At 43.1% G+C, this 17,147-nt stretch overlaps 1 protein-coding gene across 1 annotated transcript in view; it reads left to right on the forward strand.

The window, feature by feature from the left end:
- The first annotated feature begins 5,091 nt into the window (after positions 1 to 5,091).
- Positions 5,092 to 17,147, forward strand: part of SP4 (Sp4 transcription factor) — a 44,375-nt gene continuing 32,319 nt past the window's right edge. Inside the window, exons 1-3 of the mRNA XM_050938621.1 lie at positions 5,092 to 5,380; positions 5,983 to 6,077; positions 6,531 to 8,088. Coding sequence (XP_050794578.1) covers positions 5,374 to 5,380; positions 5,983 to 6,077; positions 6,531 to 8,088 — 1,660 coding nt within the window. The 5' untranslated portion in view covers positions 5,092 to 5,373. The remainder of the gene's footprint in view (positions 5,381 to 5,982; positions 6,078 to 6,530; positions 8,089 to 17,147) is intronic.

Below are 17,147 nucleotides of genomic sequence, written 5' to 3' on the forward strand. Positions count from 1 at the left end.
TAAGTGTAAAAATAAATTGAGCTACTTAAAACCAGATAGCCAAAACAACACAAGCCTCCACCCAAACACAGGCAAATGACAAGGCTTGAGTAGAAGTTTAGCCATGTGTCCCAAGGGCTTTTGTGTGTGTGTGGCCTAAGAAAGCCTAGAGCGAGAGCTTTTTGGTTTGAATGCTGGCTGAAATTGGCTTGGAATTGTGGGCAAAGAACATATCTGCTGTTGTTTGATTCGTACTGTATTCAGGGAAACAGGACCTTAGGCTCCTAAGTCACTTTTGAAAATGGGACTTAGCCATCTAAGGCCATATCTGCACTACAGATGCTACTGCAGCACAGCTATGGCACTGCAGCTGTGCCACCAGAGTGCAGTAGTGTAGACATTTCCTACAGTGACTGAAGAGGTTTTTCCCTTGCTGTAGTTAATCCACCTTTCAGAGAGGTGGTATCTAGGTTGACAAAATAAAATAATAATAATAATAATAATTAATAATAATTCCATCAGCCTAGCCACTTTTATACAAACAGTTAGGTTGGCTTAACCAGTGCTCAGGGATGTGAATTTTTCACACCCCTGAGTGACATAGTTAAGTAAAGCTAAATTTTAAGTGTAGACTAGGGCTTCAATTCTTAGGCCTTACAATGCTGAACACAGCAACACCTAAATACCTTTATAAATTTGGACTAATGTATCTGTGAGAAGAGTCAGGTTCACGAGTACATGGGCAGACCAGAAGGTGAAAAGGAGAGAAAGCTAGAAGGAACCTACAAGGACATAAGTGGTAATTTGGGAACAGCAAAAGCAATTTAGGAGAGAAATGGAGATTTGGATGGAAGAGTCACATTGGAGGGCAGAGAGAGATGAGATGAAAGATAGGAAAAAGGAAAGGAAGGGATAGCTCAGTGGTTTGAGCATTGGCCTGCTAAACGCAAGGTTGTGAATTCAATCCTTGAGGGGGCCATTTGGGGAAGTGGGGTAAAAATCTGGGGATTGGTCCTGCTTTGAGCAGGGGGTTGGACTAGATGACCTCCTGAGGTCCCTTCCAATCCTGATATTCTATTCTATGAAAGTATAAATTGATGGGGGAAAGAGATTTTAGTAGCCAGCAGAGGAAAAATTTAAGAGAAAGGAAACAAAAGCTTATAAGATTGAAAACAAAAACTAGGATAAATAAGAAAGAGAGAAGTAGAGATGAAATAACTAAGATTGGACTCAACTAAGGTTGAAAGAGTGGGAACAATTTAAAAAATAAAAGGAACAGAGCCTTGGAACTATGGAAGAGAGAACAGTTAAAGGGCTGGGCCTGAAAGAAAACTGGAATGGGTATTTTGTTTTCTCTGTCCCTATTCTTTATTGTACAATTCCCTATGTTTTCTTTCATTTCTTCCAGTAGCAATTAGTGTGGCTGTCTATAACCCCTGGGTCAAGAAATATGTGCTACAGGGGTTGATCCAACTCCTGTTTAAATAAAAAATCAATGAGTTCTGTGGGAATTGGACCCAACCCACTTCACCTTCCTCTGCAGCGTGGGACACAGGTCACTTGCTGGAGGATTCTCTGCATCTTGAGGTCTTTAAACCATGATTTGAGGACTTCAATAGCTCAGACATAGGTCAGGGGTTTGTTACAGGAGTGGGTGGGTGAGATTATGTGTCCTGCTTTGTGCAGGAGGTCAGATTAGATGATCATAATGGTCCCTTCTGACCTTAAAGTCTATGAGTCTATGAGCTCTTTTGCAGCAGGCAGGGGAAGATTGCACACTGGGTCTTGTAAGGCTTTTTATCTGAATGGCTAGAGATAAGACTCAGACAACTTGAGGAGGAGCTGGAGAAAGGAGTTTGGTCATGAGGGAAATATGGGATGTAGTAAAGGAGTAGGGGTACTAAGCAGTGTACGAGGGGGCCCACTTGGATATAGTATGTATGGTAATTAAATATAAAAATCATTATACCTTACTGACACTATCCTTATTTCAATTCCCACCATCTGTCCATCGCTGGCTTCCAATATCACTCTCCTCTATCACTCGGTTAGACTGGGATAGGGCTGGCAGAATTGAACACTTGGGGACTGATTTTAAAAGCTATGCAGACAGAGGCCTAGTGGGAATTTCATAAGTGCTTACATAAGTTAGGTGAAAAAGAGGGAGCTTTTTCATTACAATCTCCCCCCACACACATACCACCCCCAGCCTAGCCTTTATCCAAACCTTTCTTTGTTAGCTAACAGATCTAACTCCAGGGTTTGGAACAGGACCTTAAAAACCAGCAGGGGAGGATAGTTCTTGGGGTAATGGTGTCATGTGCTCTTCCCATGAAAATCCATCCAGATTTGGCTGAGTTATAAAATGTGGAATATTGCTATTTGCACATGGGAATTAGCAATTATAAGGCACTTGCAGTTTCATTTTCTGAACATTCTAGCTGCACCACACAGGCTCCTCAGTGCTGCTGGAAAAACCTAGAAGTAGCTGGGCAATTTTAAAATGGGTTTTGTGTCCTTTTTTAAATTCTTTATGATGCCTAAAGCCTACAAGATGTTTCTTTTTGCTGTGTTTTTCACTTCAGAAACATCATTAGTGGCAAGCCTGGTTTTCCTTTTTTCTAGAAGACTTGTTGGAGGCCTCAGATGGATATTGGTAGCTTTCTCACACCTTAATGGAGGGGTAAGTTTGATAGACATTTATCAAAGAAGTTATTTCTCCAAAATACTTAGGCTTTGATATTAAATAGATATTAATAAAAAATGGTGTCTTAAACTTTAGTCTGACTATTCCTAACCTTCAGCCTCTTCTGGTGTCATAATTTCATAGCTCTTCTTTTGTTTGGCGTATAAACTGTTGTCAAGCTCTGGACTCGTAATGAAAATGAGCAGATTTACAAAAATAGAAGAAAGGTTTTCCTGCCTTCTTTATACATTACAACATTTTTAAAAATGGACACAAACCTCTCATAAGGAACATAGCTAGGGTGACCAGATCATCATACTAAAATATCAGGACACATTGGGGTGCCATTAGCCCTGCCCACAGTCCACTCCCACTCCTCCCAGGCTCCCACCCCCTTCCCGCTCCACCCCCACACCGCACCCTTCCTCATCCCCCAGCCTGCCGCTGGCTTGCTGCGTCCCATCACCCACGGCCTGCAACTCACTTCTATGGCACCAAATTCCCCTCTGCCAGATGGGTGCTCACCCCCCCCCGCATCTTCCCTGCCCTCACCCTGCCCCCATTCCACCCCTTCCCCCAAGTCCCCACCCCTGCCCTGCCTCTTCTCTACATCCTCCCCCTCCCTCCTGGAAAGCGCTAAGCACCGCCAAACAGCTGTTAGGCAGCAGGAAGCACTGGAGGGGGAGAGGAGCGGGAAGTGGTGCACTGAGTGGAGGAGGAGGAGCAGGGAGGAGCTTGGCTGGAATTTTTCCCCATGGGTGCTCCAGCCCCAGAGCACCCACAGGGTCAGCAGCTCCCTCCCGCTCCCCTCCTTACCTGAATATCGGGACAAATGGCCTCCTTCTCATACATTTATCAGGATGCGGGACAAAGGGTTAAATAACGGAACAGTCCCAATTTTATTGGGACATCTGGTCACCCTAAACATAGCCAACTGGGGATGGACGCACGCTGTTTTAAATCAGCAGTATAGGTCAACTAGTTGCACCAGCCATTAATAACAGGGTGGCTTTGAGATGCGTGGCAGGGAGGCTGCGGTTACTCAGACTACAGGGCAGTGAAAGCAGCAAAGAATCCTGTGGCACCTTATAGACTAATAGACTTTTTGTAGCATGAGCTTTCCTGAGTGACTACCCACTTCGTCAGATGCATGTAGTGGAAATTTCCAGGGGCAGGTATAGAGCTCTAGCTTGCTTGCATATATATATACCTGCCCCTGGAAATTTCCACTACATGCATCTGACAAAGTGGGTGTTCACCCACGAAAGCTCATGCTCCAAAACGTCTGTTAGTCTATAAGGTGCCGCGTGATTCTTTGCTGCTTTTACAGATCCAGACTAACACGGCTACCCCTCTGATATAGGGCACTGGTTACCACCTGTTAGCCAGTCTGCAGCCAAGTAATGTTAAGGATGTACGAGAGTTTCAACTGCTCATCCAACTTGGAGCCCCCCCAAACCCAAAGCTGGTTCTTAAAACCTCGCCCAGTGGGCACCATAGGGAATTGAAGAGCATCTCCTTGGAAACCCTCAACCTCCCCTCTGGGAGCGCTGGTGCAACCCAGCTGCGGCCCGCCCGAGGGCTTCCCTCAGCGCATGCGGATACCGGGAACTACACATCCAGGCGTGCTCCTCGCTGCACCTGGGCCAATCGGCAAAGCGAACCCACTTCCCTCCGCATCCCACTGCCGGGTGCGGCAAATATCCCTGCGGGGTGGGAAAGGACGCCTCAGTTCCCCCCGGGAAAGTGCTGCCGGCTGGTGCCAGGGCGCAGCGAGCGCGCGCTGGGAAGGCTGCAGTGTCTCGGCAGCTGGATCCACAGAGGAATGAGGCGCGGTCCCAGAGAGCTCGAAACGGGGCAGCGGGTCCCTCACAGAGCTGGGGGGGTGGGCTGAGCCCGGGGTGACTGAAGGGCAGGCCGGGGAGGGCCGAGTCTGGGGACTTTGAGGTTACAGCCCAGCGCTTTCCCGCGCACTGTCAGTCAGGGGGCGTGAGGTACCCGGCTGCCGTTTGGTTGGCTCATGCCGGGCGAGCCCGCCCACGTGTCCTTTTTCTTGTTCGCGCGCGCTGTCAATCAGTGCTCCGGCTCCTCGCGACGGGGACTGAGGCGCTTTGCCGCTCACCACCCCCGCGTTGGCTCCGCCCCTTCCCTGCCTCGCTTCGCGCTGTCAGGCAGCGCGGGGAGCCCTGCTGCAGGCGAAGGTTCACTTCGTTTAGCTCGCCTGCTCCACAGCTCGCGCAGCTTTGGCCCCTCCCTCTCTCTCTCCCGGCGCGAGGGCCCCCTGACTGCCTGCTCTGGGCTTGGGTCGCGCGGACCTCGGCTTGGTAGCTGTCTCGCGCCGCCCTAGCCTAGCCCCGCCCATCTGCGAGCAGCCCAGCTCCGTCGGAGAGGAGCGGCTGAGTCGCCTGCTGGGCTCGGTTTCCTGCTCAGTGGGCGTCAGTTGGGCCTTGCTGGGCCCCGCCCCTCCTTCCTCCCGGCTGGCTCTGAGCTGTCAATCAGGCGCCGGGCTCAGGGGCAGGCGGCGACGGCGGGCGGAGAGAGGCAGCTACGCCACAGCCCAGCGGCGGCCATTCGTGGAAAAATAGGCCGTCCCGCTCCTCCCAGCTCCGGCTGCGACCGGCCTTCTCCCCGCTACCCCACCCCACCCTCCGCCTCCTCCTCCTTCTCCTCCCCCCCAGAGCTGCGCCTCAGCGGGCCATTAATGCGGGATGAGCGGTATGTAACCCCCTCCCTCTCTGCCTCCCTCAGCCCGCTCCACCCTCCATCCCTCATCCCCCTTTCTTCTCCGCTCTCCCCTCCATGCCCCTCTATCCCGCCCTCTTTCGGTCCTCCTCTGGCCCTCCTTCTTCCCCCCTTTCTTCTCTTCCTTCCCTGCCCACTCCGCTCTCAGTCCCTCCTCTTTTCCTCCCTCCTCCATTCTCCTTTTCTCCCCTAACCCTTCCTCCTGTGCACCTCCTTCGTTCCTCTTTTCCTCCCCTGTACAACCCTCCTCCTGCCCCCTAAAGCGTCGACGGCCGCTTAGTGGCCGTAGATGCTTTAGAGGCAGGAGGAGGGGGAGGGTTGTGGGTGGGATTTTCCCCGCTGTCTGGGAGAGGAAATCAAACCTCCCCTTTATGGGTGTTAACTCTCCAGCCCTCATGGGTTGGGTTTCAAACCACGTTTTGGGGACTGGCTCTTTTGTCATAATGATTTGGATTGTGGTTTTCAGAGCTGTAAAATCGAAGGGATTGGGTACCAAAGAGGAGGTGCTAATAGGCTTTGCTGTTGTATAAAGAAAGGTAAATAATTAATCTGTTATGCTTCATATTTTTTTGCAGATCAAAGGAAGGAGGAAACTATGCCCACAGAGGGAGATAAATCTCCTGAGGCAGAGAACAACAATAATAAAAAAAGTAAAACTGGAGGCTCACAGGTAACTCATGCACACAAAAAGGGAACTGCACACCTCTTAAAACGAAACGTGCAGATAACTGTATTTCCTATTCAAAGCATCTTTCTTTGGGGTGGGTGAAACATGAATGGTAATCTTGACTGCCTGGACATGTTTTTTGGGTGGATTATACCTTAAACTGATAAATGGCTTGCTGTGTATTGAAGAATTTTGTAAAAAGGACTGGATTGAGGAAGAAGCACTTTGGCAGTAGTTCTATCTATTGGCCGTAAATGGCCTTATTTTTCAAGCATATGTGAGGATCTGAGAATGTACTTCCTCATTCAGTACTGTATGATCTCTCTGTGTACTAAAACATCTTAAGCATTTTTGTGTTTCCTGAATACACTTTGATAGTTGAACTGTCAGAAATAAATCACACTTTTTTTTTTTTTCTTCCTAAATTTGCTGCTGTTTTTCTCTGTTTATGGGTAGGATTCTCAACCTTCACCTCTGGCTTTGCTGGCAGCCACTTGCAGCAAAATAGGGACGCCTGGTGAGAATCAATCAACTGGACAACAGCAGATTATTATAGATCCAAGCCAAGGTTTGGTGCAGCTTCAAAATCAACCACAACAGTTAGAATTAGTAACAACTCAGCTTGCTGGAAATGCTTGGCAGCTTGTTGCTGCTGCTCCTCCTCCTGCTTCAAAAGAAAATAATGTTTCTCAACAAGGATCTTCTATTGCTTCAAGCACAGCAAGTCCCTCCAGCAGCAACAATGGGAATACATCTCCTTCAAAAACTAAATCAGGTAATTCTGCTACTAACCCTGGACAGTTTCAAGTAGTACAAGTACAGAATCCAAGCGGTAGTGTCCAATACCAAGTGATCCCACAGATTCAAACAACGGAAAGTCAGCAAATTCAAATCAATCCTGCCAATGCTACAACTCTACAAGATTTACAGAGTCAAATTCAGCTCATCCCTGCAGGGAATAATCAAGCTATCCTCACAACTGCAAACAGGACCACTTCGGGGAATATTATTGCTCAGAACCTGGGAAATCAGACAGTTCCAGTCCAGATTAGGCCTGGTGTTTCAATACCACTGCAGCTGCAGACTATTGCAGGTACTCAGGCTCAGGTTGTAACAACCTTGCCTATAAACATTGGAGGAGTAACTCTCGCATTGCCTGTGATAAACAACGTGGCAGCAGGAGGTGGTTCTGGACAGGTTGCCCAGACTGCTGATAGTGGAGTTTCCAATGGGAATCAGGTAGTAACCACGCCTGTCACCACCGCTTCTGTTAGTACTATGCCAGAATCCCCTTCATCTTCTTCCATCTGTACAACCACTGCCTCAACGTCTCTGACTAGCAGTGACACTTTAGTAAGCTCGGCAGAGGCAGGCCAGTATGCAAGCACAGCAGGCAGCAGTTCAGAGCATACTCCTGAAGAACCTCAAACAACTGCCACAGAATCAGAAGCCCAGAGCTCCAATCAGCTTCAGCCTAATGGACTACAAAATGTGCAGGATCAGTCAAGTTCACTTCAGCAGGTGCAAATTGTAGGTCAGCCTATTCTACAGCAAATACAGATCCAACAGCCGCAACAGCAGATTATTCAAGCCATTTCTCCACAGTCATTTCAGCTCCAGTCAGGGCAAACTATTCAGACCATCCAACAACAGCCTTTGCAAAATGTTCAGCTGCAAGCAGTGAGTCCAACTCAGGTACTCATCAGGGCTCCAACTTTAACGCCATCAGGACAGATCAGCTGGCAAACTGTGCAGGTTCAGAATCTTCAAAGCCTTTCAAATTTGCAAGTTCAGAACGCTGGGTTACCCCAGCAACTAACCATCACCCCAGTGTCTTCAAGTGGGGGCGCAACTATTGCCCAGATTGCACCAATGGCTGTTGCTGGTACCCCAATCACACTGAATGCTGCCCAGCTTGCTTCAGTGCCTAACCTCCAAACAGTAAGTGTTGCCAGCCTCAGTGCAGCGGGTGTTCAAGTTCAAGGAGTTCCAGTTACCATTACCAGTGTTGCAGGTAAGTGTTTTATCACATATATTTTCTTTTATTTAATAGTGTTGGGCACTGAGTGTGGTTTTGCTTATACTTCTGGATTTAACATTGTAAGAAAATTAACATTTTTTAAAAGATATTTTTTATGATATATCAGGGGTTCTCAGACTGGGGGTCAGGACCTCTCGGGGTTATGTGGAGGGTTGCGAGCTGTCAGGCTCCATCCTAAGTTCTGTTTTGTCTTCAGCATTTATAATGGTGTTAATTAAAAAAACACTTTTTTTTTTTTATTTATAAGGGGGAGATCACACTCAGAGGCTTGCTATGCAAAAGGGGTCACCAATACAAATGTGTGAGAACCACTGAGATAAATGTATTCAGATCTCCTATCTGAGGCCTTTTTCTAAATCTTGATTTAATTTGATTAAGTATCTGTCATTTGAAATTATATTTGAATAAGTGTTGTTTAGAACGTGTGTGACAAAAAAAAGGAACATTTACTGTCAGCTTACCAAAGGTATGCTTTTTAGGTTTCTCTGCAGTCTGAGACTCTAGTAGTAAAACTTTATATATTTATCCACATTTTCTGCAACAAACTTTGGAGAACATTCAACTTTTTTGATCTAATGCTGATAATTGCTATTCTCAGATGACCTAAGTGAAAGTGGAGATAGCAAGTGAACTTCAATAATCTTGTGACCAGTACTCACTTCAGTTGATTACAAAATTGCTTATCACTATGTAATTTCTGCACTATCTTCTGCTTCTTTAAGCTGATCCCTTTACAGTCAGGATTTTGCAAATATATCATATGGATGTCAAATGAGTAAAATGCTCTGAACTTATACATACAGAACAGTGATTCTCAACCTGCAGGCCACTTGCAGCCCAGTCAGCACACAGCTGCAGCCCATGTGATAGCTTCAGGGCCTCACAGGTAGTATATATGTTGTGTGGATGTGGCCCACATAACACACAGAGAGCTGCATATGTGGCCCACAATGATAAATAGGTTGAGAACCACTGATGCAGAGCATAATTCCCATAGTCTGTTTAAAAATTGCTCTTAGCTGTGATTCATTGTTTAGCATTTTAAGTCTTAATTTATGTTGTAATATGCTTGTCTGACTGCTCTTCTGATAGGTTAAGAAGAACTGTTTTTAAATACCTAAATGCTGATAAATAAGAGTTTTTTCATAAATATTCTGCAGTCTCTCTGCAGTTCCACAGTCAGGGAGAGGGGGGAAACAGGGTGGTAGGGGCACATATGGTGTGTGTGTGTAATATATAAAATGTTAAAATTAATTTTCATATGTAAAGTTTTGGCCAAAAAAATCACTTTTTAGTTGACACAATTTAGAGATTCTTCCCATTTTAGTAGTAAGGAATAGAAACATCTCCAGTGTATAGACTTATATCAAATTACCACTAGAAAAGGTTTGCTAGTATGGATATACCTAGTGAAGATGCAGCTTCTACCAGCAAAAATGTTTTTGCCAGAATATTTTATACACGTTTCTTGAGTAAAATGAACTGTTCTGGCAAAAGCACTTTTTTTTTTTTTTTTTTTTTTTTTTTTGGTCAGTGACCTGGAGCTGCACTAGAGGTTTTGCCAGTATTAAAATAAATAAATAAATAGTTTTATACTGTCAGAAGTCTCTAGTGTAGATCTAGCTATACTATTGTACATGTATGCATATCTAAGCAGGACATTTCATGCCAAATGAATTAAAACTGTTACAGTTGTAGGCCTGAGGATTCTTCACCTTTTTCAGGGGGGATTAACCATCATTTCTATCTTCTGATAAGCAGACCTGAAAATTAGTAGAGTTTTGTATCTCCTGTGGTACTTTCTTTTCATGATTTTAACTATCAAGAACTAGTTTATAATGATGCCATCATTACTGGTGTATTTTCATTTTCCTCTGCAATATGGTGTTCAGGTCACTTGCTTGGATTATCTGGCTACAGGTCACTTGCTGAGATATATCTTACTTAATTAGTTCCTTTCCATTGTAGGGTCCTTGGGCACTGGTGCACCTCTGTCACTTCTAGTCTCTATCTGTGGCATGTAATAATGTGGTCTTCTATGGGCTCTAATACTTTGGTCTGATTTCAGTTGGATTAAGTGTGCTGGTGCAGGGTGGTGGTTGTAGCCTGTGATATAGCCAATAGGTCAAACTAGATCTGATGGTTCCTTCTGGCTTAAACTCTGACACTGTGTGTTGCTATTAATACTCCTGGGCTTTTAACAGTAAGTTTGTTTCAACATTACAATCTTGACCTTTGTCTCTCTGGTTCAAACAAATGATATTGCACTCTGGGAATGCATTACATAGTTCTGCTGTTGTGCTAGCTGGCCAATTTGGATCAGAAAATTGTCGTGGATGGGGGATTTTGCATATAGTCAAAAGAACTCATTCGCATTAAACTGCATATAGGGAAGACTGCTTGGGGAAGCAATATAGGAAACAGATTTTCTGTTTAGGCCTCAACTGTGTACTAGGCATTGGTGGGAATTTGCCTGAAAGGATAATATTCAGTTCTTTAACCATGCTGCTGTTCACACAGTTTACCAGCCCAGGTTATGTCATCTTCTCTTGTAAGGACGAGGAAGGAAAACATAAAGTAGGGGGAGAGAAATCAAATGACAGTTGTATGGTACTATGGAGGCTTCACAGTAGATAAAGGTTCTTGCCTCTTGTCCGTACCCCAAAAATATTAACATAAAATTAACTGAATTTTACTTGTGGCTATCACTAGTGCAAAGCCTTAGTTAATAGTTTAAATTACTGTTCATTAGGAGACTCCATAGACTGCTAATTCACTATGATCTGATGTTGCATGTAGAAATTAGATTGAAGTTTAGTGACTTAATGGAGATTCTACCACCATTTATAAATTTAATATTTTTAAAAAGACACTGCTTTTTGCTAGAAATGTTCTCACTTGCATAATAGAGGTGCACTACTATAAGCTAATAATTATATTCCATTGTCATAGATCCATAAATACAGATGAAAAGGGGAACTGTCATAATTGTCTTCAGGTAGTGTATTTTTTATTTTATTTGTTTGTGTTTTGCAAAGTAATGTTGTCCATCAATAAGCTCTGTTTTAGCTTTGGCAATTTGTTTCATGTCTGTACTGTGGAGGGGGTCACACCAGGGGCTCCTTGCATTCCTCCATTTTACCTCCTCCACCTACAGCTCTGTGTGCCAGACTCACATCCCCCTCTATTTCAGGGATTCCTGTGACTTCCACCTCTCCAAACATGGAACTCTCTGTACCCCTAATTTCCCTCCCCCAATAGCAGGGGCTCTGTGCAGTCCCTTATTCTCCCCTGTGCTGTATGCCAGATTCCCTCAATCTTCCTCTTATAGGGTTCACTGTGGCCTCCCATGTCCATCTCTTCTCCCACGCTAGAGGCATAGTGTGCCTCTTTCCTCCTCCCCTCTTATGCCAGAGATTATATACATACTTTCCTCACTTCCATTATTCTTTCTGTCTGGGAGATAGATCATTCGAGGTGTCAACATCTTAAATTCTATTGGGATGATAGGCAGAGAGGAGATTGTGGTATTTTGTTGGAAGGCACTAATGAATGCCATCAACCAGTTGTTTGACCTATAGATTGTTGCAAAGGCACTTAAAACTCTGGCTCTGCTAATAAGAGGGGCTCCATGAATCCTCCATGTTTCCCTTTCTGGCTTTCTGATTTTTCCCTAAAATCAATAGGGTTCTGGCAGTGAATGCCTAGAACTCTTCCTGAAATTGTAGAATTGATTGGGTGTGGGTGATCAAAAATTATCATGTTACAAAGGCACGAACAGAAATGTTGTCAAGTTGAACGCCAGGACTTTGCAAGCTTAGTCAATAAAGTAGTAATAGTGAATAGAGGATACTTTATTAATCATTAAATATATGTATGGCATACTTGACAGCCTTTTTACAATAATCTATTGCTAACTTTTTTTGTCCTTTTGATAGTCTAGTGTAGTTAGCCACTATGTAAATTTGTCTTAGTTTATGCTGTTCATTCCACTCTCATTTGTAAATGTTTACATGTGGTAATGTCAGATTTATTGGAATTCCAACTTTCATCGTTGAATTCTGACACGATCAATGCAATTAAGCTTTGTCCAGCATTTATAGTGAAGACATCTATTGTAGCATCCCAGTGTAATAATTAACCCTGGGCTATTCTAGCAGATAACCTCAGGAAACTCATGGTGTTAGCTGCTAGATTTCAAACTGATGTGGAAAGGTCAGATTTACATTCTGAAAAGTTGCTTTCACCTAATGCTCAATATGTAGGTCATGAATGGACTGTAGGTTGAAACCTTGAACTTGCTGAGGGCACCATAGAGCCCTGTAGTTCTACTCATCCAAAATGCCTAAAGAGACATAGGGCCTGATCCTGAAGTCAGCAGAAGTTTTGCCTGAACATGGACTGTAGGCTCTGGCTCAGAAATTGGATGTCTCAGCTAACATAAGGCAAGGAATCATTGCATTCTTCCAATCTGTTGTTAAAAGGATTGGTCTTTACCTGTTCAGTTTTGAATCCAAGGCTTGGTCTTGGTTTCAGTTCTTGGTATTATGAGGACTGTAAGATTGGGCTTCTGGTTAGAATGTCTTATGTGACTTTCAGTACATACTGTGTGCTAGTTCATGCTGTCCCTCTGGAATATTTTATTATATGTATTGCAGTAGTGCTTAGTAGCCACATCTGTTATGTTAGTATTTAGCATCATAAAGTCATCTCTGGAATACAGACTCTAACTCAACATTTTTTAATGTGGGCACAGAGAACTTGCTAGGGTGAGGGTAACAGACAAGCCCTCTGTTGTCCAGAGTCTTAGTGTAAACTAAGGTCTCTATCTGGTAGGATTGTGAAGAAAACCTTTAAAAAATTACCAGTATTCACTGATACAGCAGTGCCTATATGAGTTTTCAGAGAACATGATACAACAGCTGTTTGTGAAATACCCTATTAATTTCAGTATTTGCTAACTCAAATTCTGATTAACAGTTTTGCCATTTAAAGTATAATTATTTAATTGCTCATCAAAAAAGTAAGAAAGGAAACTTATGAAAATCTGCTATATCATCTCTTTTCAGGAAAACTTTTAACAATACATGATAAAGTTGGAGGGGCTGTGGTTGGTTTTGTTTTTCTGAAAAGATGGGTGGGCGTTGGACTTGGCATTCAGAAGTTGAAGAAATGCTGTTGTAACTTGATGATGACTGTTCAGAAATACTGTATTTTGCAAAATTTCATTCATGTGATGTTTACAATTTTATTTTTTTTTCCAAAAAAATAATAAGTTGGTAGACAACTTCAATTTCAGTGTTCATGTTATAAAGACCTTTAGTATTCCACCATTAGCTGTTCTGAAGCAAAGTTCTTTAAGTTTGACAAATGACAGGAAAAACAACTATTGGGTTTTTTGTTTTTGTTTTTTTTTTTTCAAATTCTTCTCACATAATGGAGACAATAAGAACCAAATGATTGAACTTAAGTGTCTGAGGGGGAACTATTGGGTTTTTTGTTTTTGTTTTTTTTTTTCAAATTCTTCTCACATAATGGAGACAATAAGAACCAAATGATTGAACTTAAGTGTCTGAGGGGGAAATTAAAGTATTACAAAACACTTCAAGTATTTAGGAAAACATATACACAAGAGGGGTTAAACTAAGTTACTAATATGCATTATTAAAGCTTGAAAATTCTACTTGCCCACTTAATTATAGCAAGTAGGAAGCTTTCTTTTTCACTGCTATCAGCTTCTATAAAGAAAAGCTTCTGATCATTACAGTTACAACATATATAAACTTTGTGACTGAAGCAGTCACCTTCAACATCTGGGGACTGACATATCCAGTACGTTGACAGCAATTCTCAACTTTGTCAATATAGATACTTGTGGGCAACAGTGAAACTAGCAAAGTGGAAAGAGGGAGAAAAAGTTCATAGCCAAACCCTGGCAGGCACACTTCAGCCAGAGGAAAACAAATAGTCCTAACTACAGTTTTTTGGCAAGATAGTCAGCCCTTTCATGGGGATAAAGCAGTCTGTTTCCCATGTTCTCCTTGCCTCTTTCTCATGGGCTGGCCTGAGATTCTCTTGCCTTCCAATCTAGAGACATAATGAAGCCAGGAGAGAACACTTTCTTCTGAGAACCCCAAGCTATATCCCCTTCATTTTTTAGATACCTGCCTGCACAAGTCCAGGTAGGGATCTTTTCTTTCCAGCTGGCAGACTCAGCCATTTGTCCAGGGCAGGCTTAGTGCCTAGTTCTTTGAAGGCATTAATCCTTTTCTGTATCTCAGTGAATGGCTATGTACACTCCATGTGTGGTTGAGAAGGAAGGTAATCAGCCAGATGGTTTTTTTGGTAAGTTAGGAAAACTGTAAAAGGCCCTTTGAATCTCCTTCTTCCCCTCACCTCCCCCCACGTTAATTTATGTGCCCTTACTAGAGTATTTAGGAGAGCTTGATACCAAACCTTCCTGCTCTTGGAAGCTGTATGTGACAGAAGATTGCTTGTACCTCTTGGCTCTGGCAAATAGGTACACTGGTTCCTGGTCTTAACAACCGTAATAGCACGTGTAGTGCCCATAATACGCACCCTCGTAAGATTCTTGGAAGATCCAGTAGGCTCAATAGTCTGAGGCTACACAGACAGTTTCATTGTATACAAGTGATTTCTCCTCTTCTCTTCCTCTTCCCCACCCCCAATCCTCCCTGCCCCAGTTTCCCTAAGCTGCTCTGGCTTGGTGGCAATTCAGAAACAGTTTAGTTAGGAAAGAAGTTCCAAATTAATCTTGCAGTCCTAGCTCTGCAAGTACCCTATCTTAAATAAAGTCTTCACACTGGACTGTAAACTCCTTGAAATAGAGACATCTTCGACTTACCTAAAGCACCACAAAAGCCTCTGGTAGCTTCTACATTAAAATATAACTTGGTCTCCCCAGTATAAAGTTGTGCAAAAGTCTTCTGTTTAGCAGGGTAGTCCTGAATGCATAAGGACATTCAGAGATCTGGAACCCCAAAAGGTATCTCTAGTTCAAATGGACTATCAGGTCACCATGTTATGATATATAATGTCTTTTGGTATTTTTTGTTTGAGACACTGGACCTTTCCACTTTCTTGGCAATGAAAATAGGCCACCCCTATCTGAAATTGCTGTCTCAGAAACAGGCTAAACAAATCAGTGTGGCGCTACATGTGAACTACTTTATTTTGCAGACGATGCTGGAAAATAACTATAATGAAAGGGCATACTTTCTCCTTTGATTAGGAATGGACACCTGTACTTTCCCACGAATTGTTCTGATAACAGCTCATGAACAAGCTTAAAGACAAACGTTTTCCTAGCTGGTATTGGCAATGAGAAGTATGCGTTATTCTCTTTATGGATTGCTGTGAATGATTCTGCCTGAGGATTTGCCCACATCTGATCACACAAGATCAGGGCACCCTACGTACCAAGTCAGGATCCAATCTGTTTGCCTGGCTGCTGATAAGTTTGGTATCAAGCCCTCCTAAATACACCTCTACCTCGATATAAATGCGACCCAATATAACACAAATTCGGATATAACGTGGTAAAGCAGTGCGTGGGGAGGCTGCGCACTCCGGGATTGAAGCAAGTTCAATATAACGGGGTTTCACCTATAATGCGGTAAGATTTTTTGGCTCCCGAGGACAGCGTTATTTCAGGGTAGAGGTGTACTCCAAAAAGGGCATACAAATCAAAGTGGAAAAGGTGGGACTTAGGGTAGTTTTACTTTAATCCTAGAGACTTGTGGGTAGTAAGAGCTAGGCAAATTTATGGTTTTTTATTTTTGTGTTTTGGCTGGTTGTGTTTTTCCCTCTCCCCGACCCCCATTGGTAGTTTTAAACAAAAACTCAACTCTGTTTAAGGTAAGAGAATTTGAAAATTCCCCCAAAAATCAGCAAATCAAAAATGTCAGTTTTGGGTTCAATTAAATGTTTCAAAATATTTTTTCTGTATGTTTTTAAAGGTCTAGATTCCCAAAGGAGGAAGGATGGTGGTGCCCCCCTTTATAAATTCTAGCCCATTGTTCAGGGTCATCACCAAGGATGTGGAAGACCTGAGTTTATTTTCCCCTTTTGCCTGATTGTGGAGAAGGGATATGGAACTTGAGTTCCCCACATTTCAGGAGAGTGCCTCCAGTGAACTAGGGGAGATGTTTTATCTATGCTCATTTAGTTAATCAATTAAATAGTTTAATTTACATTTTTTCAGATTCTTAAATTTTATATTGTTTATATTAAACGGTGAGTGATTAAATTTCTTATTTACTAGATAATTGTGATTTGTGTTAGGCCCAACTTGGTCTTTAACTTTAAATTTAAATTTAACTTCAATTTAAAATTTTGTTAGTTAAATAAAATTACCTATATGGTACATAAGAAAAGTTTTAAGTGCAAAATGTGTTTTGATAAACCGATTTGCTAAACAAAGAAACTGTTTCTGGTCACCATGGCCTTTAAGATTTTAGAACTAGCAGATGTCATTCTCTCTCACAGACCTTGTTTTTATTCATAGATTACTCCCGAGAGAATTATGTGCCAAAAAATAAAAATTCTGCACACCGTATTTTAAAATTCTGCAGATTTTATTTGTTAATAAATGTGGAGGCTCCAGCATGGCAGTGAGTGGGGAGCATGGGCACCTGGCTGCACAGATGTGGGAGATCACCCTGCAGCCTTCCCCAGGAACAGACTTAGCAGCGAGGCTGTACCTGACGCTGACACAACACAAGAGCTGGGACTGCCCCAGAGGTCTGTATCCTGGGAAGGTCGGGAGGAGGACTGCAGGGTTATCTCTCACCTCTATGCAGCCAGTTGCTTGTGCTCCCTACTCCATGCTAGAGCCTCAACATTTATTTATTGATAAATATAATTTGCAGAATTTTAAAATATCGGGCGCAGAATTTTAATTTTTTTGTTTTCTCTCTCTTTTCATTGTGAGATGAGTGGCATTTCAGCCTTTTTCTGCAAACCGCATGAAACTTTCTTTAACCCACTAGACCAAACTTAAATATGTACCT

The sequence above is a fragment of the Gopherus flavomarginatus genome, chromosome 2, assembly GCF_025201925.1.
Source record: "Gopherus flavomarginatus isolate rGopFla2 chromosome 2, rGopFla2.mat.asm, whole genome shotgun sequence".
Lineage (NCBI taxonomy): Eukaryota > Metazoa > Chordata > Testudines > Testudinidae > Gopherus > Gopherus flavomarginatus.